Here is a 27,030-nt window from a genome sequence, read left to right as displayed (position 1 = left end):
CCATGAGAAATACCAGCGTGTTCTTGTTAAAAATGATGTGCAGGGCCGCTTTTTGGTAATCGAAGTCTTATTTGAAGGAGAGATTTTATGGTTGCTGGGACTCTATGCTCCGAATGATCCCGCATCCCGACGGGATCTATGGTCGACTTTGCAGGGTTCCATGTCACTTGGCCGCAGGGGGTTTTTGATGGGAGATTTCAATATGTGTGTTGACTCTTCTCAGTCCACCTGAGGGCATTCGGTAATGGATACGCCGGAAAGCCGGGTGTGGAACTCCTTTGCTTTGCACGTACTTAAGCAAGATCTTTGGTCGTGGCTTCACCCTTCTGTTTCAGGTTTTACTTTTCATTCCGCACAATATGCAACCACTTGGTCGCGGTTGGACAGAATGTATATCATGCAGGGGGATGATTTTCTTCCCGAGATGCTGGAGATGAAGGTCTTGCAGCAATATGCGTTGTCGGATCATTTCCCCCTCCAGCTTGAGATGCGGGCACAATCTATTGCATCTTTTATGCAGTTGCTGGATAAGCTCCCTTTACGCTTCAACTCCTCTTATTTGAAGCATCCAATTTTTCAGGGTTATATGCAGCAATTGATTGAGAGGTTCTTATTGGACTTCGCCTCTGAGGGCTTGGCTTCATTTGCACGCCTGCTCTCTAATGTGCAGCGGGTTGCTCGGCAGTATGGGATTCATAATGCCTCTCTTTGTCGCCGACGTCGACATGCAGCAGAGGACTTATTGGCCTTGGTCTGTTCCTTGCTCCTGGACTCCCCAGATGATGATTTTCTGCTATCACTGGAGCGACGTTTGGCCCATCTTATTCAAGTATTTAGCTTGAAATCTTATCAGCAGGCCAAGCTGCATAACTTGACTGACACATTGCAAGATAGTGCCTGCCAGTCTCATAAGTTCTTTCGCGCCTTGCATGCTTCTCCGGCTCGCGAAAATATGACTCGACTCCAGGATTATATGCCAGGTCACTGATCCACAGACCATTATTAATATGTGCAGAAATTATTTTATAGATCTTTTTGGTTCTTCTCCCTTGCCTTCTAGCCAGGTTACGCATGCCCGCTCGGTCTTCTATCATCTGGTCCGCCAGCAGGTTCCGTTTGATATGCAAGCCACTTTGGAGGCGGATATTTGCGAAGAGGAGGTTATGGATGTTTTGTTGCACCTGCCTAAGGATAAAAGGCCTGGTTGGGATGGTCTCACTAATGAATTTTCTGAGCACTCGGCCACGCAGTTGGTAAAGCCATTGGTGGTCATGTTTCAGCAGGTTTGGAAAACAGGGGTCATGCCTTCTTCATGGAAAGAAGGCCTTATCAAACTGATTCCCAAGGTCCCTTCGCCGTCAAAGCTGCAACACTGGAGACCAATTTCGTTGATGGGCGCGATGTATAAAATCTTCTCCAAAGTGCTGGCAAATCGGCTTCACAAGCACCTTCCAGCTATTGTGCACCCTCTCTAATATGGTTTCATTAAGGGCCGCAACATTTTGCATAATATCTTAAATGTGGAAATGGCTATTGACTATGCGCGGCACTCCAATCAGCAAGTGGTCTTGATTCAATTGGACCTGGAAAAGGCGTTTGACTGTGTGGACTGGTCTTTCCTTGCAGATCTTATGTCTGCTATGGGCTTTGGTATCCGGATGTCCCGATTGATCTACACCATTAGTACCGAGGCTTCTTCAAGAGTTATGCTTAATGGTGGGGTTACAGAGCCATTTGTCCTTACACGCTCGGTCCGACAGGGTTGCCCTTTGAGTCCTCTCTTCTTTGCCTTGGCGACTCACCCGGTCCTTTCAATGTTATCCTCCATGGTGGCTTCTGCCCAGCTGGCAGGGTTATCTCTTCCTTTGGGGCAGCACTTCATTAGCCAATCTTTGGCTGATGACTCCTTTATGATTTTGCAGGCGGACAGGGATAACATTCGCAAGGCATTAGATGTTTGGACGCTCTTTGGTCAAGCCTCTGGTCTTCGCATCAATGCCTTTAAGTCAGCCATTCTCAGTTGCACGGAGTCTGATTTACAGTCATTAGGCTGGCAGGGCCAGGTGGTTTCCCGTGGCTCCATTGTCAGGCATCTCGGATACCCATTGGGGGTGGATGTACGGCCAAAGGACCTGCTGGAGTGGATTTCACAAAAACTGGCCGCGAAGTTTATGTATTGGAAGTCGCAAGCCTGGCCGTTCCATATCCGCCTCAAAGTGGCTCAGACAATTATGCTACCAATGCTGATGTATTTCCTGCCATTACTGCCATGGACGCCCACTACTTTGAAGGCTCTCACTCATCCCATTCGTTTCATGTTATGGAAGAAAGATTCACTGCAGGTAGGCATTTCCTGGATTTCATGGTCACATGCATGTACCCCTAAGCGCATGGGTGGTGGAGCTATTTTGGATGTAGAAACTCATATGCTGGCTCTTCGTTGGTCTCTTTTTCGTGCCATGTGTGTGGATCATCACCCGTGGACCATCATAGCCCGTTATTTTCTTGAGGACAGCGGGCTCCGCCAGGGTAACACACGGCTTCGGGCCTCATGGTGGCATGTCCTTAATGCTGACTCTCGATTTTCCAGTCCCTCTTCCTCTTTGTTACTGCACTTGTTCGGCTCTTGGAAAGTGGTTCTCCAAAAGGCCCGTTGGCATCCTGTAGGGGACTGCTTGCAGACTAATTCTTTTCAGCTAGAATTGTTGGCAGTATCCAGATTACTTTCATGGGAAGATAAACATCTGCTCAGACCAAGATTTAACCGCATGGCCCGTTTGGGTGCGACTTCGATTGCGGATGCTACCCTCGCTACTCGCAATGTCCTCGCATCGTTTCGGACTGCTAGGAGACTTTTCAGGATCCCGCGCGGATACCGTGATTTATGGGGGAAGCTTTCGTCGGAACTTCAGGGTAGGCAACCCTTTCCTGCCCTGGCTATGGATCGCCCTTGGCAGGACTGGGACCTTGCAGGCCGGTTGAGTCTGGAAAAGGTCTCTACTAATCAGGTGTATCATCTTCTCATTAAAGATCACCAATGGCTGGGTGTGAAAGCTAATACTGTTTGAGGCCTGCGGAAATCACTGTCATGGTGGCAGGGTAAGCTGATGGAGGGATGGCAGAATAAGGCACCTTTCAAATGCAAGGTCTTTCTGTGGCGGGTAATGATTGGTGGTCTTTCTCTTGCCTCGGCCCTTTCCAAGCGACGAATCTCGAATGGCAATTGTTTCTTCTGCACCACTACGGCGGAATCGGCCTGACATCGTTTTCTTTCTCGCCCGTTCGCCAAGAATATCTGGTCACTCTTGTCGCAAATCTGGCGCGCAGTGGTGGGGTCCTCACTGACTCCTTTCGATTGGGTTTTTGTGCGCCCAAAGTATCCCACACCGCCACCGTTACATATGAAGATCTTATTTCACTTTTTCAGATACTGGGGATGCTGGCACATTTGGACCACCCGAAATGCTTTTCTCTTTGATTCAGCCTCTAATGTACCGCGACATATTGCAAGGCTTAAAGGGCTCTTGCATTGGCAGCTAGATCTCATCAGGCACTCTGACTTGCTCCCTCGGGAGGATTTGCATTCCTGGCATTTGGCAATTGCCTCTGGGTCCTTGCCATGATTGGTGTAACTCTTTTAGTATACTAGTCCGGGGATTTGCCACACGTTGGCCTAGGGCCCTCGTGTCTCTTGTACTCATGTAATCATGTAATCTTGTACTTTTTTTCGTAATTAATACAATTACCTTTTACGAAAAAGAGAGAGAGAGAGAGAGAGAGAGAGAGAGAGAGAGAATTAATGGCACCTAAGAGAATGCCGTCGCGAATGGTGCCGCCGGTTGCTGTCGCCCTGCGGTCGCTTGGTACTGCACGCCTTGCCGTCCCGTCTCCCTCTACCGTTCAAGATTGACGACCTGCCTGTCGTCACCTCTCGCGCGCGTCAGCACCGTCCTTGCCTGACGTTCTGCCTCAGCCCGTCTGTCGTTCGCGCCCTGTCTGCACCGTCGACGCCTGCAGTTCCGCCCGCCTTCGCCCGCTGTTCGCGCCCTTCCCTGCGCCGTCAGCGAAAACCCTAGAGCGATTCAGTCGTTCTTGCCTGTGAGTCCTCATCCTCTGCCCCTGAACGTCGGTCTGTACGCGGCCGCCTACTTGTGGAGGTGCGGGTTTCGCCGACGCCACCCGTGCTTTACAGGTTTGAATCGTCCCTGCCTCTTTTACAGCGTAAGAGCGAGAGCCGTTGTCTCCTGTTCCGCCTTCTGTCCCGTGTCCTACCGCCTGTCCCGTCCTGTCCCCTGCCCCACCCCGCTGCCACGTCACCAGTCGCCCCGCTGCCTTCGTCTGTGCTGCTGTTTGCAGCTCAGCCTGCCTGTGCGTGTCCTCTTCTGCCGAGGCGTCTAGCCGCTGTGAAGCCCCACGCCCGTCGGCTGTCAGAGAGATAGCGTCTCGACCAGAGTACCACTAATCTGTTCAAAGAAAAGGGAGAGAGAGAAAGAGACTACAGCTCTTCACTCGGCCTCAGACCGGCATCCGCAGTGATATAATATGGTTGGTCTGGATCTGGCTTTCATAGACCAAACGGTGGCAGCTCTTGGTCCGGATTCGGATACCAAGGAACCAGAGGATATGGTTCCGTGCACAGAAGAGGTGCCTCCTGGTCCTGACTTCCAGCCTGCAGGCAAACACACCAAGCATACATCGGAGGAGCCAATGGATCATCAGGATCGGTCCTATGCTCAGGTTGCTTCTGATTCTGTGGACTCTCAAGAGGTTGACTGGGAGCACTTGCTGGAGTTTGCCAACACTCTGCTTGGTGATTATATTCAACATAATCAGGAAGCCTTTTCTGATTCTGCACAACTAAAGATGTTCTGGAGGCCACTGTGGACCCGAAAAATGTCTTACGCTCCTTTTCAGTGTTCTATGAACGCGCCGTGATTCTCTTCTTCAATGGGTGGATCCCACAGCTTTCCCGTATTCACCAGTGGCTACACAGTCTGTTACAAGGGGAATATGTGGAAGAGATTTTTGTTGGGCCTCGAGGTTTTTTTGAGGTGCTATTGAAATCTCAGACGCACCGTGCTGTTCTCCTGTCTAAACTGCCTTTGTTCATAGATCGCCGTTTGGTCCATGTTGTGCCATGGCGCACAATGGCGGATTTTCAGCGTCTGCTACAACGTGAATGCCCTGTCTGGGTTGAAGTGGAAAACTGTTCGGCTGTCTATTGGCCACTGTTAAAGGACGCCATGGCCGCTGTAGGCACTGTTGTGGTCCCTCCAAGCCTGAGGGCTGTCAATCGTAACCATTTGTGTATGCTATGGGATACTGCCAGGAAAAGGCCTGCGTGGTTACGCCTTAATTTCTCCGGCATGCATCCTTTACACTTTCGTTTGAAATGGGGAAATTTTGCAGGACATTGCTTTTCGTGTGGTAAATTGGGGCATTTTATGGCCGAGTGCCCAGAGAAGCCCCATACTTCAGAACCTGAGCATGTTGCACTGCCCATGGAAGATATGATCTGTGATGCTCCGTCATCACAGGATGCCACCCAACCATCTAAAGTATCGGATAAAGGTAAACAACAGGTTTCGGGTTTGGATTCCCATGCCAATGAATGGATCGATGTACGCGGGAAAAAAGGCAACAGGCCTGTTGCTGGCATGGTGGATACGGTGCCGGTTTCCTCACAAGATTCCATACGTACTTATATGCGCAGGAAAGAGATGTTGTCTTAAGAACACTCTGCTCCTGTTACGGTTTCCGCTGCTCCCCGTCAACAGCCCACAAGGAGAGTGTATTTGGATGGTCCAAAGGGTCCACTTGCTAAGCTGGCTTTTGATACTAGAGGTAATGTCATTACCCCATGGGATCGTCGTTATCCCCGTTCCAGCCCCAAGACAGCGGATATGCCGTCTACCTCCAAAGCTGGTCGTCCGAACTCTTTTGTAGTGTTAGCCGATTTTTTGGATGAGGGGGTCCTGGCAGACAAGGTCAAATCGAGGCAAGCCGTTCCTCGTACCTGATTTTCTTTTTGAATAGACATGAAAATAGCCACGTGGAATGTGCGAGGAATTTGTTCTCGTCACAAGAAACATGCCATGTGGACTGTCTGGCATGAGAATTAGTGGGATGTTTTGTGTGGTGTTGAGCATAAGAGTCACGGAGAAGTAGGTAAAGTTGTGGATTGCCATGGCTTTCGTCTGTTCTATGCAAGGACACATGCCATGCATTATTCTGGAGTGCTCATGATTGTCCATGAAAAATATCAGCCTGCTCTTATTAAAAATGATGTACATGGCCGCTTTGTGGTGATTGAAATTTTATTCGAAGGAGAGATCTTATGGTTACTTGGGCTCTACGCTCCGAATGATCCTTTATCTCGCCGGGAGCTTTGGCATACCTTGCAAGCTTCCTTGTCACTTGGCAGACGGGGTTTTTTGATGGGGGATTTCAATATGTGTGTCGATTCTTCGCAGTCCACATCGGAGCATTCGGTCATGGACGCGCCGGAAAGTCGTATGTGGCATGAGTTGGCTCTTGCCGTTCTTAAGCAAGATCTCAGGTCGTGGCTACATCCTTCTTCTATAGGGTTTACTTACCATTCTGCCTAGTATGCAACAACATGGTCGCGGTTGGACCGCATATACATCATGCAGAATGATGATTTCCTTCCTGAGATGCTCGAAATGAAAGTGCTGCAGCAATATGCCTTGTCGGACCATTTTCCTCTCCAGCTTGAGCTTCTAGCACAACCCATTGCACCTTATAAGCAATTTCTGGAGAGTTCCTTTGCGTTTCAACTCGTCTTATTTGAAGCATGCAATCTTTCAGGGCTATATGCAGCAATTGATTGATATCTTGCAAAGTCTCCTCGTCAGATGTTGCAATTTGGACTTCTGATAAGATTTCAACTGAATTTCTTTATAGATGCTACACGCATTGCCAGTGATAGCAGAAATTCATCATCTAGAGTGTCCACCAGCAGAGAACCTGTTGGCTTTGGTTTGTTCACTGCTGGTGGACACTCTAGATGATGAATTTCTGCTATCACTGGCAATGCGTGTAGCCGATCTTATTAAAGAAATTCAGTTGAAATCTTATCAGAAGTCCAAATTGCAACATCTGACGGAGACTTTGCAAGATACTGCTTGTCAGACTCATAAGTTCTTTCAAGCTCTTCATGCCTCTCCTGCTCGAGAGAATATGACTAGACTTTAGGATGCAGAAGGTCGAATGGTCCTTGATCCGCAGACTATTGTCAACATGTGTAGAAATTATTTCATCGACCTTCTTGGTTCCACTTCTCCACCTTCATGCCACATTACTCATGCCCTTTCAGTTTTTTATGATCTGGTCAGCAATCAGGTTCCGCAGGACATGCAAACTACTATGGAGACTTATATTTGTGAGGCAGAGGTTATGGATGTTCTGTTACACTTGCCCAAGGATAAAAGTCCTGGCTGGGATGGTCTCACCAATGAGTTCTTTGAGGTTTTTGCTACCCAACTGGCGAAACCATTGACGGCTCTGTTTCAGCAGGTGTGGGAAACGGGGATCATGCCTTCCTCCTGGAAAGAGGGACTTATTAAGCTGCTTCCAAAAGTTCCTTCACCGTCTATGTTGAAACACTGGCGACCAATTTCTTTGATGGGTTCTATGTATAAAATCTTTTCCAAAGTAATGGCGAATTGGCTCCATAAGCATCTTCCTGCCATTGTGCATCCTCTCCAATATGGATTCATTAAGGGCCGGAACATTCTGCACAATGTATTAAATGCACAACTGGTGATTGATTATGCAAAACATTCCAATCAGGAGGTCGTACTGATTCAAGGAGCTGGAAAAGGCTTTTGATTATCTGGACTGGTCTTTCATTGCAGAACTTATGTTTGTTATGGGCTTTGGTGCTTCGATGTTTCGTCTGATTTACACCATCAGTGATGCGGCGTCTACGCGAGTCATGCTGAATGGAGGCGTTACCGAGCCATTTGTCCTTGCCCGCTCTGTCAGACAGGGGTGCTCTTTGAGTCCTCTGTTCTTTGCCCTTGCGACTCATCCACTTCTTTCGATGTTATTTCATATGGCAGCTTCTACTCAGTTGGTTCGATTGTCGCTTCCTCCTGGACAGCACTTCATTAGTCAATCCTTGGCTGATGACAGCTTCATGATTCTGCGTGCGGACAAGGATAACCTTCGTAAAGCATTAGATGTTTGGGCTCTCTTTGGTCAGGCTTCCGGTCTTCGCATCAATCCTTGGAAATCGGCCATTCTCAGCTGCACGGAGTCGGATTTGCAGTCATTGGACTGGCAGGATATAGTTATTCCCCGTGGCTCCATTGTCAGGCAACTTGGGTACCCTTTGGGTGTTGATGTTCCCCCAAAGCAGCTACTACAGTGGATCTCACAGAAACTGTCGGCTAAGTTTCTGCATTGGAAGTCTTAGGCCTGGCCATTCCATGTTCGTCTCAAAGTAGCCCAGACAATTATGTTGCCAATGCTTACATACTTCTTGCCATTGCTGCCCTGGACTGCTACTACACTGAATACTATTACTCAGTCTATTACTCAGGCATTTCTTGGATTTCTTGGTCGCATGCGTGCACCCCCAAACGCATGGGTGGAGGGGCTATTTTAGATGCCCAAACTCATATGCTGGCACTCCGTTGGTCGCTTTTCCGCGCCATGTGCTCGGATCATCATCCATGGGTTTTTATAGCCCGTTATTTTCTAGAGGATCATGGGCTTCTGCATGGGAATACCGAAATCCGGAGTTCTTGGTGGCACGTTCTCAATGCTGATTCTCGGTTCTCCAGTTCTTCCTCATCCCTGCTTGCCCATTTGGTATGTTCCTGGAGGCTCGTCCTTCGCAAGGCTCAGTGGCATCTAGCAGAGAATCGCCTGGCTACTAATTCTTTTCAATTGGAATTATTGGCAGTTTCGCGGTTGCTTTCGTGGGAAGGTAAACATGAGCTTCGACCAAAATTCAACCGCATGGCACGTTTGGGATTAACTTCAGTCGCAGATGCCACCCTTGCCAATCGGAATGTCTTGATATCCTTTCGTACAGCCAGAAGGCTTTTCAGGATTGCTCATGGATATAGGCATTTATGGGAACAGCTTTTGATGATCCTCCAGAGCAGACACCCCTCTCTTGCCCTTGCTTCGGATCGTCCCTGGCAGGACTGGGACTTGGCAGGCCGGCTGACTTTAGAAAAGGCTTCAGCTAACCAGGTGTATCATCTTATGATTAAAGATCATCAATGGCTGGTTACTAAAGCTAATACTTTATGAGGATTGTGTAAATCCCGGTCATGGTGGAGGGCAATTGTGATGGACGGTTGGTTGAACAAGACACCCTTCAAATATAAGGTCTTTCTTTGGAGAATGATGATTGGTGGTCTTCCGCTTGCTTCAGCCCTTTCCAAGCGCCGAATCTCCAGCGGCAACTGTTTCTTTTGCACCATCAGTGTGGAATCCGCCCGTCACCGATTTATTTCTTGCCCCATCGCTAAGCAAATCTGGACATTCTTGTCGGCCGTTTGGCGAGCCGTGGTTGGTTTAGCCCAAATACCCCACACCGACACAGCCACATATGCAGATCATGTTTCACTTTCTGCGATATTTGGGCTGCTGGCATAACTGGACCATTCGGAATGCTTTTCTTTTTGATTCAGCATATAATGTTCAGTGGCATATTGCTAGGCTTAAGGGTGTCTTGTACTGGCAAATAGATCTTCTCCGGCACTCTGATATGCTCTCTCAGGAGGACTTACGTCCTTGGCATATGGCAATTTCTTCTTTGTCTTTGCCATGACTTTGTAATTCTTAGGTCATCTGGTTCTTGTGAAGAGAGAGTGTCCTCTTTACACACGATGGGGTAGACCCATCGTGTATCTTGTAATCATGAAAACTTGTACTTTCTTCGTAATTAATACAATTACCTTTTACGAAAAAAAAAAGAGATGAAATTACATGAGATGCTTTATTAACGTCTACAAGAGGCCAAAATGACCTGTGAGACCAACAGTTACCAAAACAAACCACCAAAGGTTTTGGTAAAAGATTTATGAATTTTGTTATGGTTTTGTTTGGCATTGCTAAGGCTAAAGTAGCTACTGATGGTACATTCACTAATTCGTTTACTCTTAGAAGGTACATTAGGCCAAGCTATCCTCTGGCCTAGTTTTATTAGCAATGTGTGCTAATGCTTTGGGTTGGGTGGTGCAAAATGAGCTGTGAACAAAGATAAAATCAATAGGATTAAGCTACTTGATGATTCCCAAATGGTGCTGAATTTATTTTTTGATGATACTAACATGTTGTGAAAAATGATGGAACATCAATTAGAAACGTTTGGAACTGCTTGAATACCTTATGTATGGCCTTTGGCTCTAGTATAAATCATAACAAAACATGTATGAGGAGTCTAATCAAGCTTCCACTCCCTTTCTTGGTTGATCGATCAAGGCTACAAATCACCACCACCACCACAACAACAATAGTCAACAACCCAAACCACCACCAACAACAACAACCAGGCCCCCCAAAGAAAGTGCTTGTTTTTTGGTACGAATTCATATGGTACGGTACGGTACGAACCGTATAGTACGAACCAGTTTGTACTACGTACAAGTGAAACTTTGAATGGATGGACATAGGAAAACAAGCTCACCCAGAGCTATGATCTAGGAGCAAACTTGGTCATGACCACATTCCAATAGTTGGCATTCCATACCACCAATTCATACCGTGCAGTGTACACAGGTGTCAGCCTATGGGTCTAGAATCCAAGAGTGGCAATCACAAAATGGTGTGTACAATAGTGCATAGTGTCCTATAAATGAGACTTGGCTGACCTAACTTTAAAGTGTGTTTCCCGCATTTACACTAGGTCACTTTTTGACGTTTATGACTAATGCATAACCATAAAGAGGATGGAAAGAAATGAAGTTATCTTTACGATATAAGTGTGGGACAAATATATGTGCACTTTAAAATAGGTTATCATAGTACTCAACATCAAAGTGAACATGTAAGTACATTGATCCTTCTCCACTTCAAGGATAACCAACCATCTTTAAATGTCTATGCTACCAATGTTTTTCCTAAGGAACTTGAAGCAATTCCTTTTTTGCTTCACTCTATACTAGATAGGTAACACATTGCTCAAAAGTCATTGCGTAATTTATTAAATAATGGTTAAAATAAAGCTTTCAATGCAAAACACATTGAATTGAAAGATTCAATAAAAACATAGAATGAACATGAAGGTAACTTTATGATCAAATGTTAATCCATGCACATAAAATAAATAAATGGTTGTATGAGACATCTATGCTTATTTTTCTAAGATCACACACACACACACACACACACACACACACACAGATGCACATTTGAATGCCTGTAAGGAGAAGCACCTCCTCTGCAAAATATTAGCCAAGGGAGTAATAAGAGCCACATTGGCATTATTCCAATGCAGATATATATAATAGATTGCAAGAAAAATGAGCAATAGAGTTTTTGGGCTTGTAATCATGAGACTATTGCATATCTTGCTATGTGCCTCACTTCGGTAGAACCTTGTTCACATGATACATTCATGAAAGTTTGACATCTTGCCCATTTGGAAACTTCTCTTCCTTAGGAGGTGATTGAGGAGGACACTTTCTTAATCCATGGGTTGACACAATGATACCTTTTGTACTTTGTCCAAGGATGTAACACAACATGTCAATGAAGAAGGTGACTAGATATGGTTGGGTATTGGTATTGATCTCCTCTCAAGCATGCTTGTAATTTGATCCTTTGTCTAGAACATCCTCTAAACTGTACTTGATCCAGGTCTTCTCTTTGAAGGTGACTATTTTCCACTGTAAAAGTGAGGATATTGTCTTTGCTAGTCACAATGACCCCAAGAAGAATGTCCCCTCTAGAGGAGAGACCAATCCAAGTCTAAGAAGTGGATGTATCTATCCTCCACTCAAGAGGGACTTCCTCTATCATGCCCTCTGCCATAAATCGTGAACCTATGAGGCCCCATAGGCTCTATCTCTGGATTTCCCACGGTAGTTCATGAAATGCAAACCGGTCTCTCACTGAGTAACCAACTTGCATGGAGAACCTTCACCAAGATAAATAAGTTATTTGTCCAAGAGTGTCTCAGATAGTGGTTGAAGAGAAGGGGCTTCCTCCTCTTCTCTTTTACTATGGTTAGTGGTGATTGATGAAGGCCAAACGAAACAAATCTCCAGTCTTTGATGATGTCTACTGTCAATCTGACCACAAAGCTCCTCCCTAAGACTCCGATCCTGAAGCCTTGGCCCCTAAAAGATTCATTGAATGCTAGGTTGCATGGTCCTCCCATATATAGGTACTATTAAACTAAAACCTTCGTAGCAAAAGCTTCTTTCAAGGCTTCTTGCTTGGAAGGAGATCCTTAACAATGAGCTTCATCAAGAAACCTTTGCTCTAGTTGTTTGGTTGTTTGATCCCTAAGCCTCTTCTAGATTTAACCTATAGATAATATCCCCAGCCACCTTTGCCCTGGCCAGGTACTTGTCTCCTCTTGACAAAATAACATTCTTGATGAGGTGCTCCAAGCCTCTCCTATTCTCTAGGGTCTCTACTATGTTGAAATCACCACCTATGATCCAATGGTTGTGAAACCAGCTTTCCTTCTTGGAATGGGTGGTGATAACCTGATTTAAGAGTTAATTACAACAATAAATAAATGCACATAAAATGAAATACACACTTAACCATAACATTCTTGGACAGTAGACTCCCTGTTGGCCCCAAAATTGGCGCCCCTTGCGGTATTTCTTTAGCTTTCATTCAATTGGAAGGAGTACAACTTAAGATTCTTCAAGCTCCTCCTGCTAACCAATTGCTCTTGCTGTCAAAAATGACCAGCAAGCCTTTTGGGTCATTTGCCCCTTGATTCACCCAGGACTTCTTCTCCAATTTGACCCTTGGCTGGCCAAATGCTACCCCAAATCAATTCGGGATGGGCTGGCTCTTGAAATCCCTTGATAATCTTCAATTATCAGCTGCTGATTTCAGTCCCTTGAGCCTTCAATCTCTGGCACGGATCCCAAGGTAGCTGCTAAACCTTAATTTCTGCTGTAAATTAGGGTTTACTTCAGAAATTACAGATCAGCCCACCAAAAATGACTGAGATCTCCTCCGAATGGCTGAGAATTGCTAAGAATGGCTGAGCATAGGCTGAAGTAAATGAGAGAATGCTGTAAAGAGAGAGAATTTTGAGATTTGTCGCGAAGAACTGATCAAAATCAGTTGCTGCCCTGCTGTACCAGCCCCAAACGGATGCACCAACAAAAATAGGAGCATCAGAGATTGTGATCTTCAGGAGAAAGTGCATCAGCAGCAATTATCAGCTTCCCAAGGTCAAGAATATGCAATCTCCATCACCAAAATGGTCTCCAATGGCTGGAAATTGGCCCTAAAAGCTGGCAGCAATAGTCTAATACCTCTTCCCAATAGCTCCAAAATGAAAAAACGAGATTTCCCTCTCCCTTCAGCCCTATTTAGGCTTTCCCCATTTACATGGGAAAGTTTTGCCAGGAGGTAGCTTTCTTAATCCATTTTCAGCAATTTCCAGCCATTTATCAAATGTCAATTAAATATAAGCAAAGCATCAAATTTTCACGTCCTCGTGACAGACCACCCCCTTGAAATCCTTGCAATCGTCCTCGATTGCACTGCAATGTATCAAAGTAAATAATACTGCACTGGAATTTCCACAAGGCATCATAGTCAACACAACATTGGCCACTGCTGGCTAACTATCTCATATGCCCACCATTTGCTGAAAATTTCCAGCTAGCATAAACATAGCATAAAGCTCGACAATAGTCCAGAACTGTTGCCAGAAACTCATCGGATGCATCCCAAACTCTTGTTTCTCAACAGCGCTGACTACACAACCATAGTAAAGCATAAACCGAGCCAAAACCATGGCTGAATTGTCAATGGCATTCAATACACATGCTACTGTCCATAGAACGAGCTGAATACCATTGAAACTAATGATCATACACTAAAAACCAACACTTGATAATCAGTCTCTCATGATCATAACCTGATGCAAATGTATAGTTTCAGAGCTGCAGTGAAATCCATACCCATTTGCATACATACCACAGTGACTAGTACATTGAATAGTGACCTCATGGTAGACATACTGTCAACATAGTACCTTGGATGCATGCTGAATACATCCGAGGTCCACTATACACAAGAGCAGTCCATTCCTCGAGGTTTGGAAGTGCTACCTCCCCCTTGAGTATCAGGTGGTACTCTGGACCCTTGCCCTGCTGGACCTGAAAGAGCCCGATCCAAAGTCGGCTCTAACTGAAAGGCATCAAGATAAAGCTGCAACAACTGAGGATGGTCTGCCAAGTCATCCTCTTCCATCCATTTAGCATCCATTGGTGAACAGTTGTGATACTTCACCCAATAGCTTATGGAAGCTTTACCTTTGACCTTTTCTCTTTATGTGCCAAAATTTACTCGGATACCAATATCTCATTGAGCTGCTCTATATTGGACTGAATTTCAGCAGATACATCCTTAGGCACATCAGCATAAAAAGGCCTCAACAAGCTCACATGAAGGCATAGTGTATCTGCTAGTGTAAAGGCAATGTTAGTTGATATACCACATTGCTGATCCTCTCTAACACCTGGAAAGGTCCATAGTTCCTCATTCTGAATTTTGGATACATTCTCGTTTGCCCTTTCATCTTTTTCAGCCTTGACTTTTCAAAATGTAGCAATACATAATCACCCTTTAAGAAATACAACACACATCCATGGTGATCAGCTGCTCCCTTTTACGTTCCTTAAGTTCTCTGAAATGCATACTTTATCCTTACATAAGTTGTAATAAACTGCGGCATCTTTTGCCTACTATGCTTCACTTGCTAACATACAATGCATGTCCGATCTTTCATCACATGCAACCCAGTGCGATATTCCATACATCACTGATTCTCTCATGTGCTATCATCGTTATCAGCTTGTTGTTGATTAAGACAGTTCCTAGCAATGTGTCCCTCCTGTTCACATATGTAACATTTATTAGCAGCCCTCAATTCCCTACGCTGTGCCACACTTTTCGAAGGTCTTTGCTTCTGTTTTTGCCTCTTCTCAGCCTGATTTTCAGATCTGCCATTTTTCTCAGTGTTCATTTCCTTGACATTTGACTCATCATGGTCTTGAAAGCCGGCATCTTTTCCAGACAGCAATGTATCAGCTGTAGTAGCAGTTTTTATAAGCTGAGACATGCTTGAAACAGTGGATTTAATGCAAAAATCCCTAATTCCTTTAGGCATACCACATACATACTTCTCCACCTATTCATGAAGGGGAACTGATCGATAAGAAGTGACGGGCAGCAATGCATCCAAAACTTCTTATTGTATTGCTCTAAATTCTTGCATTCCTTTGCATCAAGCTTGTTCCAAGCTGTCATGATGTCCACCTCAAAGGTACTAGTCAACCAATTTGATGCAAACATTTGCTTGAATTGTACCCATGTTGATGGTGCTCTACCTTGCATCAAGAGCGTGGACCACCACTGGAATGCATTTCCCTTCAAGAAAGTGGCTGTCTTTCGAATCTTAGAGGATTCGGTGAAGTTTCCCCCTGAATAGGCTGCATCAAACTGCTGAATGAAAGTCAAAGCTTTCAGCCTATCTTGTGCATCCCTGAATGGTTCAAATTCCACACTTTTACCTCCCTCATCATAGTCCTTTGCTAGACCTATGGGGGTCAAACTGTCATATACGGGCTGCTGCAAAAAGGGTGCATTTGCTGTATTTCCATGACAGCGAGCATTAAAGGGTGCATTTGCATGACCATCACTTATTCCTTGAGCCCTAAAAGCACGACGGGGTACCGATGCTTGCCCATATGAGTGATTTTGCACACCAGGCATCATACCGATGCCGCCATACATCGGATTATGCATTCCATGAGCCATACCCGAGTACATTGGGTTATACAAGCCATGCATTGGTTGCTGAAAGCTATGGGGAGGTGTGCTATACATTCCCACATTCGGTCGCTCACCCACCATAGCATGAAAAATTGTGCTACCACCAAAGTAAGCTGGCTGCCCCAAATTCTCAAGCAAACCTTGCTGTCCAAAAACCATAGGATTAGCATTTACATCATGAACTTGCATTTGCATTTCTTGCCCAACTGGCACCAATTGCTTTTCACCATGAGCATCTTGAGAAGGATTTGGCACTACCTTCGGTGCACCTTGTTGTTCCGAAGGTGTAGAAGTTGACTTCTTCTTCTTATCCTTGTTGTCCTTCGTAGGAGTATTCAAAAACGGAGTAAACTAAGGATCTTTTGCCAATTCAGCAAAGATATTGGCTGCTGCCCTCATTTGATTTTTGAATGCATCATCAAATTCCATTTCCCCTTTCTGATCATTATCATCTTTTTGCATTGAGGGTCCAACATCTTGGCCTTCAATCACATTTTCAGCATGTTGTCCATGATTCGTGCCTCGTCTAAGATCAGGCATTGCATTTCCTTCTTCCCCATGTGAATGTGCATCATGAGAGACATCATTATTGCTTGATTGCATCCCACTGTATGAAGACATCTTGCTGTAATTTCTCAGTTGAGCACAAAGATCAACACTAGCACAAAGCTTTGGCTTGCAATCAAGTGCCTCGGGCCCACTAAATCAAGAGATTTGATGTATCCTGGCAATGGATCCATGAAACCAGTCTTCCTTCTTGGAATGGGTGGTGATAACCTGATTTAAGAGTTAATTACAACAATAAATAAATGCGCATAAAATGAAATACACACTTTGCCATAACATTCTTGGACAGTAGACTCCTTGTTGGCCCCAAAACTGGCGCCCCTTGTGGTATTTCTTTAGCTTTCATTCAATTGGAAGGAGTACAACTTAAGATTCTTCAATCTCCTCCTGCTAACCAATTGCTCTTGCTGTAAAAAATGACCAGCAAGCCTTTTGGGTCATTTGCCCCTTGATTTACCCAGGACTTCTTCTCCAATTTGACCCTTGGCTGGCTAAATGTCGCCCCAAATCAATTCGGGATGGGTTGGCTCCTGAAATCCCTTGATAATCTTCAATTATCAGCTGCTGATTTCAGTCCCTTGAGCCTTCAATCTCTGGCACGGATCCCAAGGTGGCTGCTAAACCTTAATTTCTGCTGTAAACTAGGGTTTACTGCAGAAATTACAGATCAGCCCACCAAAAATGACTGAGATCTCCTCCGAATGTTTGAGAATTGCTGAGAATGGCTCAGCATAGGCTGAAACAAATGAGAGAATGCTGTGAAGAGAGAGAATTTTGAGATTTGTCGCGAAGAACTGATCAAAATCAGTTGCTGTCCTGCTATATCAGCCCCAAACGGATGTACCAACAACAATAGGAGCATCAGAGACTGTGATCTTCAGGAGAGAGTGCATCAGCAGCAATTTTCAGCTTCCCAAAGTCAAGAATATGCAATCTCCATCACCAAAATGGTCTCCAATGGCTGGGAATTGGCCCCAAAAGCTGGCAGCAATGGTCCAACACCTCTTCCCAACAGCTCCAAAATGAAAAAACGAGATTTCCCTCTCCCTTTAGTCCTATTTAGCCTTTCCCTTACTTACATGGGAAAGTTTTGCCAAGTGACAGCTTTCTTAATCCATTTTCAGCTATTTCCAGCCATTTAATTAATTTTCAGAATTAATTAATTCTAATCCATGCCCAGAAAATTGACCTTGCCCATCCAAAAATTAATTGGCTACGCCATTTGCAACCCAAAGTGGTCCCATGCATTAATTGACCCTTGGAAAAGCATTAATCCATCAATTAATGCCTAGTCCCTAGTGTCACCACTGATACTTAATGGCCAATTAATGGTCCTAGGGGCAAACTAGCACCAAAATTCACCTAGAATCTAACAAGTGTGACTTGTTACAACTTTTGCCTTTGACACCCATCTTTTTCACAGGGTCCTTCGGCCTTCAACTGTGAAAAAGCAGCTTGCACCTCACATGTGCAACACATGTGCATCTTTTAATTGCACATTTGATGAATCCTTTAATCAAATGTGAATTAAACATAAGCAAAGCATCAAATTTTCACGTCCTCGTGACAGGTTGACCTAGGGTAGGGATCGACCAAGGTTATCCAGAATTTTCCCGTCTCTGTGCCCATTCGGGGCATAAATGACCAGTAGGAAAACAAGTGCATCATCCATTCTTACAGAGACCCACATGGCTTTCCCTGGAACTAGGATTCTGCACTCCTGCACTGCGCGAGTCCACTGCTCTCCAAAACACATGCAACCTCATGCTGAATGTCTGGGCCACCCACAACTGCTGCCTAATAATTGTAACTCTGCCTGGAGGAAGCTTTCACCGGGATATCCTCTCTGGTGATACATGAGAACTTGAGTTCTGGCTTCCTTAATACTTCTCATTTGGGTTCACAGCTGAAAGTCTATCTTTGCAGAATACGACAGGAATTGTATTGAAACCTGAAATTCTGTCTGACATTAGACCATAATTTGAAATCACCTTAAATTCAGACATAGGCAGTTTGTTATCCATTGTAGCACAAAATTATCAGTTTCAGTTTCTTTTCTGCATCTACCATCTTGGAAACTGTGAATATTTGTGTTAGAAATAGCCCCGAGTGTGAATGATGAATATTATTATGCAGATGCGTCTATCATGCGTTGAAAAAGAAGATGAGGAAAGTACAAGTTGCCGTGATGGTAAGAGAAAGAGAAGACGATGGTATGGGATAATTACTGAACCAACAACCACAGTTGTTGAAAAGGAAGAAGTGTTGAGACATGTGTTCATTGGAAAGATTCCTATGATGGTCAAGTCAGACCTTTGCCACTTCTCTGGTATGAAAATGAAAGATCGACTTCGGGCAGGTGATTGCCTTTTGGACTCTGGTGGATATTTCATAATCAATGGGTCAGAAAAGGTATTCTGTGCACTCATTTTGATCTTCTGACTAGTTTTGAACCTCTGGATGTGCCTAGACAGAAGATCTTCCGCTGAAAGTTAACTACATAACTTCTTGAAAAAGAGAGTGGCAGTGGCCAATTAGTTGCTTTTGGTGATCGCGGGGTATAATCTTGCTGGACTTTTTCCAGATTGCTTTTTCCCTCTAGGAAAGGAGTGTTTAATTAGTAAGCACCTCAGAAAGAAGTCCCTGAGGTAGGAAAACAGGATAAGCCCTTTATAGGACTTCAATGATACCACAAAAGGTACACAAAAAAGAAAGTCCAATTACAAGGGCTGGGTGACAAACCAATCAGATGATCAGTATTGCTAGGCCATATGTGATGCTAAATGGAAGAAGATTTCCTAGAATCCCAAATATAAAGAAAATAACCTGCTGAAAAAAACTTACAGGTGTGTCTATTGGCCTGCTTATACACATGTCAAATGACATGCATCTAAAATCACACACATGTTTCGCATAACAAGCACGAATATAAATCCATTTTTACATTTGAATTTACTAAAATTTAAGTCTGCATATAAACACGATGATAAATATGGTTGACCTTATTTTTTAAAAAAAATTGAAGAGCTCTAGGTTGCAAAACTGCATACAAAAGAGTATACATTTCTGCAAACAGTAGCTCCCTACTTTTTTCTTGAATTGCAATTTCAAATCACACACCACAGCGAAAATTGCACAACAAATTCCAAAATGATACTGTAGCAAAATTCTATTTTTATATGTATGCAATGTACATTAATGATTGTATACATAAACTGTAAGCCGCCACTTTGAAAAATGTGTCCAGTCGTATGCTAACATGGGGCTCATCCATATATGTGGAACGTCCAATTTCACAAATTGATTTTGATCACTCAGTTGACCTCGGGCCTGCTGAGTTTAAGGTGTGGACTGTCAAGACTGTAATCCAATGCAGGGAGCTTGTCAATACTCATTCCATATAAGCTCAGCCATGTGCACATCTGAGTAGACCAGCAGCATTTGTCTCCTTCTAATGCTGATTGTCTGGAAGACATGAGTGCTAGGCATGAATATTTATGCTGCAGAAGCTCCCATCTGTCTGAATAAAAGTCACTGCTGTACCATGAAATCACTATTGTTAGACATGTGATATGTATTCCAGGGCAACCTACTTAGGGATCTAGCCACAAATTTGCTCTTTGAACAGGACCAACTTTCTTGTAAAGCTCTCAGAGCAAGAGTTTGTGTGAGACCACTCTCATTGGAACCACAAAATCATGCTAGGACAGCTCTAGCCAGTTTTTTGGAGAGTAAGTTGGAGTTTTCATTTCAGACTCATCAGATTATGGACTTGAAAGCAGATTACTATTTGTTCAGAGTTTTTTAAAGGTGCATCAGCTGTAAGCCTTTGGAAATTAGTTTCATAATTGCAAAAACCAGTATTAGGAGAGTACAGGTGCGAGCCTTTGGAAATTAGGTTCATAATTGCAAAAATTAGTATTAGGAGAGTACAGGTGTGCCTCAAGGAGCTGAGGGTCCAGGGGACTAGACATAGCTCTCTATGATGTCTTTCAGCAAGGTCAATTATCTCATGAAGCCCTTTGGTCTGCATGGCATTCCACCATTGTTGAAGAAGAAAATGGGCTACTCAGTCCTTACCCACTTCATGGAGTTGGGGGAAGCTAATTGTAGCTGTTTAGGATTAGGGGAGGAAAATCTGCCAAAGTAAGGATGGTTGTGGAACTTCGTCACTTGTGTTGGCATCTCAAAAGATTTGTCAGCAAAAGAGAATGCCATCTACCTTCTTAGTTAAATTTTGTGTAAAATATCAATGTAGGGAGATTGGTAGGAACGAGTGTATATTCACATGGAACTCCATCCCATGGTTTAAGGAACTTGGGACACATTCCATAACTGCCATGGTTCCCATCCGAAAAGTGTAGTGTGATGAAGCTACCGTACGGTGTATATGGGTGATTGTAAGCTTAAATCACTTCCTAATCATGTGAGTGTTTCACAATGTTTTATTGAAATAGCTTTATTTTTGGGGCAGTGTATAATCTTATACGATCTTATACTATAAAGCTTGTCAATATATGATAGTTGTGTTCCCCAAAGGCAGTTGCCCTTGCTCCTATTTTGGATAGGAGTCTTTTTCCATCTATATGTTCATATTCCGTGCAACTATGGAATCAATGACATCATCCTCGACATACAAGCAAGCTTTGTTTAACATAGGAGTATCTTGGACACACATTTCTGTTAAGGCTAGATAGTGGGCACAACACAAGGACTTTTGCAGCAATGGATGTGTCAGGTGTTAGGCTTGTACTGTTCTTATGACTGTTTTTGTTACCACCTTACATAGTATCCATGGAATTTAGCGTATCCACTTTAGGTATCCTTCCATGACTCGGACATTTATAGTGTTTTGTTAACTAATACAAGGAAACTTTTTCTTGTGGCCATAGGATTTGTGATTATTTTTCTCATTGCCTTTGTGTTTAAGAATTAATTTCCCCTTTATGTAAATGTATCTGCTAACCTTCTAAGATGTTTGTGGAATGGTTAACTTGTAGTGAGTATTCTAAAGGTGAAACTTGTTCACCAGAACTTACAGCCTGAAAGAGGGTTACTTCAGAAATTCATGGCAACTTGAGGGAATTTTCTTTAGGTTTGTTCGTATTTTCAAAATCATATTAAATTGCCAGTAAACACTGCATTTGCATAGGTACTTATGCCTCAAGAGAAGATTTTCCCAAAAATGCTGTGCACACCAATCAAAGATAAGGCAGGATTGGAAGCAACATATACATTGTCAAGTAGCCAAAATCAAGGTTATAGGCGGAGGACAACAGCAAAACTTGTCTTTTCTTCTCTCAAAGCAAAGTATCATAATGGAGCACCATTCCTGACAGTTCGTTTTGCTGGACTCAAGGGAGAAATACCAGCAATCACTTTATTGCATGCACTTGGTGTGAAAAATGACAAAGAAGTGGTTGAGAGAATCTGTGAAAACTTAGATGATACTGAAATGGTGAATCTCGTTGGTCCTTCTCTTTACCAGGCACATGAGGATATTCTAGGGATTGATGGGCATACCCATGGCAGCTCTACCCAAAGAAGAGAGAAAGCATTACAATATTTACAAAATTATGTGGTAGAAGGATCTATAGAGGATATGCTAGACAAAACTTTATTCCCTCACCTTGAAAACCACAATATTCAAAAAGTCATGCTGCTGTGTTATATGTTCAATTGCATACTGTCTTGTTTCCTAGGACGACGGAAGCTTGACAACAAGGATGAATTGAAAAACAAACGTCTTGAAATGGCAGGTGGTCTTATTTGTTACAAGCTAAAGAGGCTGTTGCATTTTGGTCTCCGTAAAGACATAGAAAAAAGATTGGAAAAGGTTGCACTAAAAGCTGAAAAACTACCGCAGCAACTGCCATTTTATATAGATGGGTCAATAATAACCAATGGTCTTAACAGTGCTTTTTCGAGTGGAAATTGGCTTGGTAAGACAGGTGTGGTTGCTACCTTGAAAAGAAATAATTCACTTGACACACTCTCTCACCTCAGACAGCTACAATGTCCAGTTCCATGTGTGCTTCAGCAAGGGAGAATACAATATTGGTGAGTTATTGTGTACATTTGCGTCATGATGCTTACTAGCTTAGAATGCTACTGTACTTTTATCAATGTGAATGAAGCTAATGTGTGTTATTAGTATCCACATAGCTCAATCTAAAATTTGAGCTTTGCGTGACCGTTTTTCTCTAACATATGCTTCAGAGCTAAGTTTCCATGCCCACAGATTCTTCTCCACTGCCACTTTTGGGATTTTCATTTTTACAATTCAGTTTGGGTCTTGGATTGCTGAATGAATTTTGGGAATAGTACTGGCTACATATTTTTCATTCAGCTCACATGAGAGCTGAAAACCAGATGTGATATTATCTTTTGAATTAAATGTATCCTTTTGAAGCATGGCTGAGTTTTTCAAATGCATGAGATGATCTCATAAGATGACGTGCCTATTCCACCTTGATGCTTCACTCAATGGGCATGTATTTGTTGCATACTTGACCAGCTCTTACTCCTAACAGAGATATACTTTGCCTATATATGACAGGCTGTGGGGCTGATAGGACCTACAAAATTAATTCGTTGTTTCATAATGCTTGGCATACGTCATTGCCAATTGGGACCATCATGGTTGGCTAGAAATTGGCCAAGTTATATTCATCCATCCTTGATCAAGAGTTCAGTCGATGAGCAGAGAGAGTGGGCCTTAGACCTCATGGATAGGTAGATTTAGAAGAGGCTTTTATGTTGGACCATTTCTTCACACTCAAAGCCATTATTGAGTTAGGTAGAATGCATGGGAGAGAGATCTACTGTTGCTTTGTGGATTTCAACAAAGCTTTTGACACAATGCTGAGGTGTTCTAGCATTATATGAGCAGGTAGTGTGAAGAAAACTGCTAGGATTTGCATTGAGGAAACACAGAGTGTACGACCAGGATAGAAACACAAAGAGATAGACACAGACATAGAAAGCAAAACTCAAACCCTAAACGCAAAACTCAAAACTCAAACACAAACAGAAGAAGGAAAAGAACACAGCTCTGAAGTGAATTCACTAATGAATGTAAGAGTGTACAAATACTCAAGGGCAGAGCAGTGTGTCGGAGAGCGACGTCCACCGGAGACGGATCCCAAGTTTGTGACCACCAGTCGGAGTGTAGGAAGGAGAGGATGCACCAAATGCAAGCTGGACAGAGGGCTGGCAGCCATCGCTTGGTGTGGAGAAGTTGTCGCATGATAGAGGAAGCTGTTGCCTGATAATGGAGATGGGCTGCCAGCTGTCGCCTACACATCGGAGGAGCAAATGTAGCAGCAGAAGGTGTGTCAGCAGTCTTGGGGGTTGGACAGCCACGTGTGTGTGGATTGATGGCTGAAATCTGCACTCAAGGGTGTGAAACCTGCACGGACAGAATGAGGCTGAATGGGGGCAATGTGTCTATTTATAGATGTTAAAGGGTGCCCCAAAGAATTAGGGTTTTTGGGGAATCATTGAAACTCTCTTGGATCGCTCCCCTTTTAAGGGTTTTCCATTAATTAAAACTCTCTTGGATCGCTCCCCTTTTAAGGGTTTTCCATTAATTAAGTGTGTTTTGGGGCTGTTTTAAGAATGCTAATCAGTTGAAAAACGTGTTTTAGCTCAATAGGTAGTTGGCGGAGTAGGGATACCTTGATGGTCTTTCATGTCTTGTTCACTCCACTGTTGGCGTGAGGTTACATGTCATCGCTCATTGACACTTTTTGGACTATACACATCGATGACATCTCGGACTACATCTCTAGGGGGGGAGATAGAGAAGCCCCACTAGTAGGTACTTGGATGCCCCACTTGCTGTACTCAGATGATACTATATTGATAGCCGATTCCCAGAGACATTTGTTAACCTTGGTAAAACCAAGGTCATGGTGTTTAATACCACACTAACGTGGGTTAGGAGGTCAAGATTGAGATTTATCTATGGGCAATAGGAGGTGGAGTATGTAAATTCTTATATAGATACGGATGTCTTATTTACAGGGGCCGCTATGCCTATGAGAGAGGTAGTAGAGACTAGATCGACATGGGGATATATAGCATTGAGAGCGGTTGGAGAGGATGTACTCACATATACAATTTTAGGAGCCTCACACTTTTTTTCTTGCAAGTAAAATGTGGCTGATTATATTACTCAAAAAGCTGATTACAACAGAGTGCTCATGCTCAACAGACTAGCTGGAGTTGAAGCAAAGTCACCAGTACATCATGTATACAAGCCTCTCAAGGCTTTCTAGGGGGGATGGGGGCAAGAAGCCATGGGAGGGGGGTATATCGCCAAATGGGGCTGCCTGCCTGCATCACAAAGAACAGACCCTGGCCGCCCCAGGTACGCATGAAGTGACCACGGAGCTCCTGATGAGCCCTGGACTCACCCTGTACCTGATTCCATCGGCCGCAGAGGGAGTGGATGATGGAGGCCCAGAGCTTTGCTAAGGTCGCATGTGCTGAAAGTCTCTCTCCACCGAAAGCCACCTGGCATCGCTCCTTCCAAATATGCCATCTAGTAAGACTCCCTATGATCTCTTATGCCTCTGAGCGGTCTGCTCTGGGCTCCAGTACCTGGCGGATGGGTAGAGCCTCCAGACCGACCACTGCGCATGATCCTTCCTCGATCATGAATATCGTCCAAGGCTGGGCGCTATATGTCGAAGGATACGGCATACTCCTATCCACACGAGATGTGTCTCCTCACAAGACCAAAGGCAGTGCTTTGGGGTTTCCAAAGGCTGCTGTGTGTAGGGCTTACAACCTCCCTCCTGCATCTGGGCAAGCCAGCTTCCCACCGCCAAGCCTCTATGTGCCACCAGCCATAAAAAATGCAACACCCTCCTCGGCCTCTAGCTATCCCATAGGCGGCGCCAGAAGGTCGGTCGGAAGGGCTCTGTGATGCTGTGCTCTGCCCAGTGCCTGCTGCGTGATGACGCCTAATCCATATCCTCCTGCATCAGTACATGTCTGCCAATCCTGACAGTGTACTCTAGGAACCTGGGTGGCTTTTTGGCGACCGCAGAGGCCGGCCATAGCCACTCTCCTGGGTCCCACTTCAGCTCGTCAAGTGGTCTGCCCTCCCAAATCCAAAGGCGCCACTCCTTGGGCTCCTTCCAAAAAACATAGGGGTCCAGCCAAGTCTTCCCCCGAAGATCCACCACCGGAATCCTCCTCCACGAAACGGTGGCAATCCCCTCATCATGCTACCCTCTGTCAAGGGCCAGACGTCCCCCCTCCTGAACGGCGAAGAAAGTCCGTTGCGGGGCACCACCCACTCTACCTGCCACCTAAAGGGGGATGCTTGCTGGTGAAAATCTAGCTACCCTTATCTCCCCAGGCGCTATCGGCTCTCGTATTGCGGGGACAAGCCACTCCGGAGGTATTGTTGCGTCTCTCTCTCTTCTCCTCAACTCGACTCCTCTCGGGCAACCTGATACTCGCTGTAGCACCTCCTTGTCGGCCATCCTGTACACCTCCCGCCATGTCCTGATGATACGAGCTGGGCCGGCCTCCCACCCAACCCATTGGATGTGGGGGCGCTCATCTATCTGTGCCCCTTCCCGATCTTTGACCTGGAAGTTCCAGATCACTGGCTGATGGTCTATTTCCTCCTGGCAACCTGGGGGAGCTCTGGATTAGGGCCTTATGGAGGCCTTGCCACACGCGGAGTAGGCTGCGAAGAAAAGGTGATTTGGGGGGGTGATTTAGGCTGATGTGAAGATCCATCTCAAGGACGGCCTCCACTCACCGCCAAGCCTCAGTTTACAATCCTGAAGGCCCTCTTGCAGTAAGACCTTCCAGGTCTGCCCACCTGGTGCCGACTTGCTCCCTCGGGAGGATTTGCTTCCTAGCATATGGCAATTGCCTCTGGGTCGTTGCCATGATTGGTGTAACCCTTTTTAGTGCATTAGTACGGGGATTTCCCACACGTTGGCCTAGGGCCCTCGTGTCTCTTGTAATCATGTAATCATGTAATCTTGTACCTTTTTTTCGTAATTAATACAATTACCTTTTACGAAAAAGAGAGAGAGAGAGAGAGAGAGAGAGAGAGAGAGAGAGAGAGAGAGAGAGAGATCATAGATGGAGTAATGCACAGAAAGAATGATCAAGTGGAAGTGGCATAGAGGGAGTGGGGAGTGGGAAAGAGTAGAGACAAAGTTAGAGAGACATGGACATATTGTAAGCTCAAGAATACACCAAACAACTCATGCTGGTGAAATAAAGAGGTACTATTGTCGCAAAAGCAAGTCTTTAGCAAATTCTTAGCAAAACTACTATGCTACTCACTCTCACACACCATGCTGCAAGTGCCTCTACAGCAATCTTATATATGAATAGAGTTGAGTGGACCATTGCTATAAGTGGTTATGGTGTCTATTAGAACATGTAAAGCAGGTAGAATAGGTG

General features: G+C 44.5%; 1 protein-coding gene across 6 annotated transcripts in view; it reads left to right on the top strand.

Annotated features, from left to right (window-relative positions):
• LOC148013925 (DNA-directed RNA polymerase II subunit 2-like) overlaps positions 1–27,030 on the top strand; it is a 254,137-nt gene that overhangs the window by 190,840 nt on the left and 36,267 nt on the right. For 4 of the 6 annotated variants that reach the window (XM_087666464.1, XM_087666465.1, XM_087666462.1 and 1 more), the window contains exons 4-5: positions 18,724–18,999; positions 21,740–22,647. In XM_087666464.1, coding sequence (XP_087522590.1) covers positions 18,724–18,999; positions 21,740–22,647 — 1,184 coding nt within the window. The remainder of the gene's footprint in view (positions 1–18,723; positions 19,000–21,739; positions 22,648–27,030) is intronic. The other 2 variants (XM_087666467.1, XM_087666466.1) reach the window with 2 other exon arrangements.

This window comes from Lygodium microphyllum, chromosome 25, assembly GCF_053477565.2.
Source record: "Lygodium microphyllum isolate KBCC chromosome 25, Lygodium_microphyllum_v1.1.10, whole genome shotgun sequence".
In the NCBI taxonomy this organism is placed as follows: Eukaryota; Viridiplantae; Streptophyta; class Polypodiopsida; order Schizaeales; family Lygodiaceae; genus Lygodium; species Lygodium microphyllum.
This window is presented reverse-complemented; position numbering and strand designations above follow the sequence as displayed.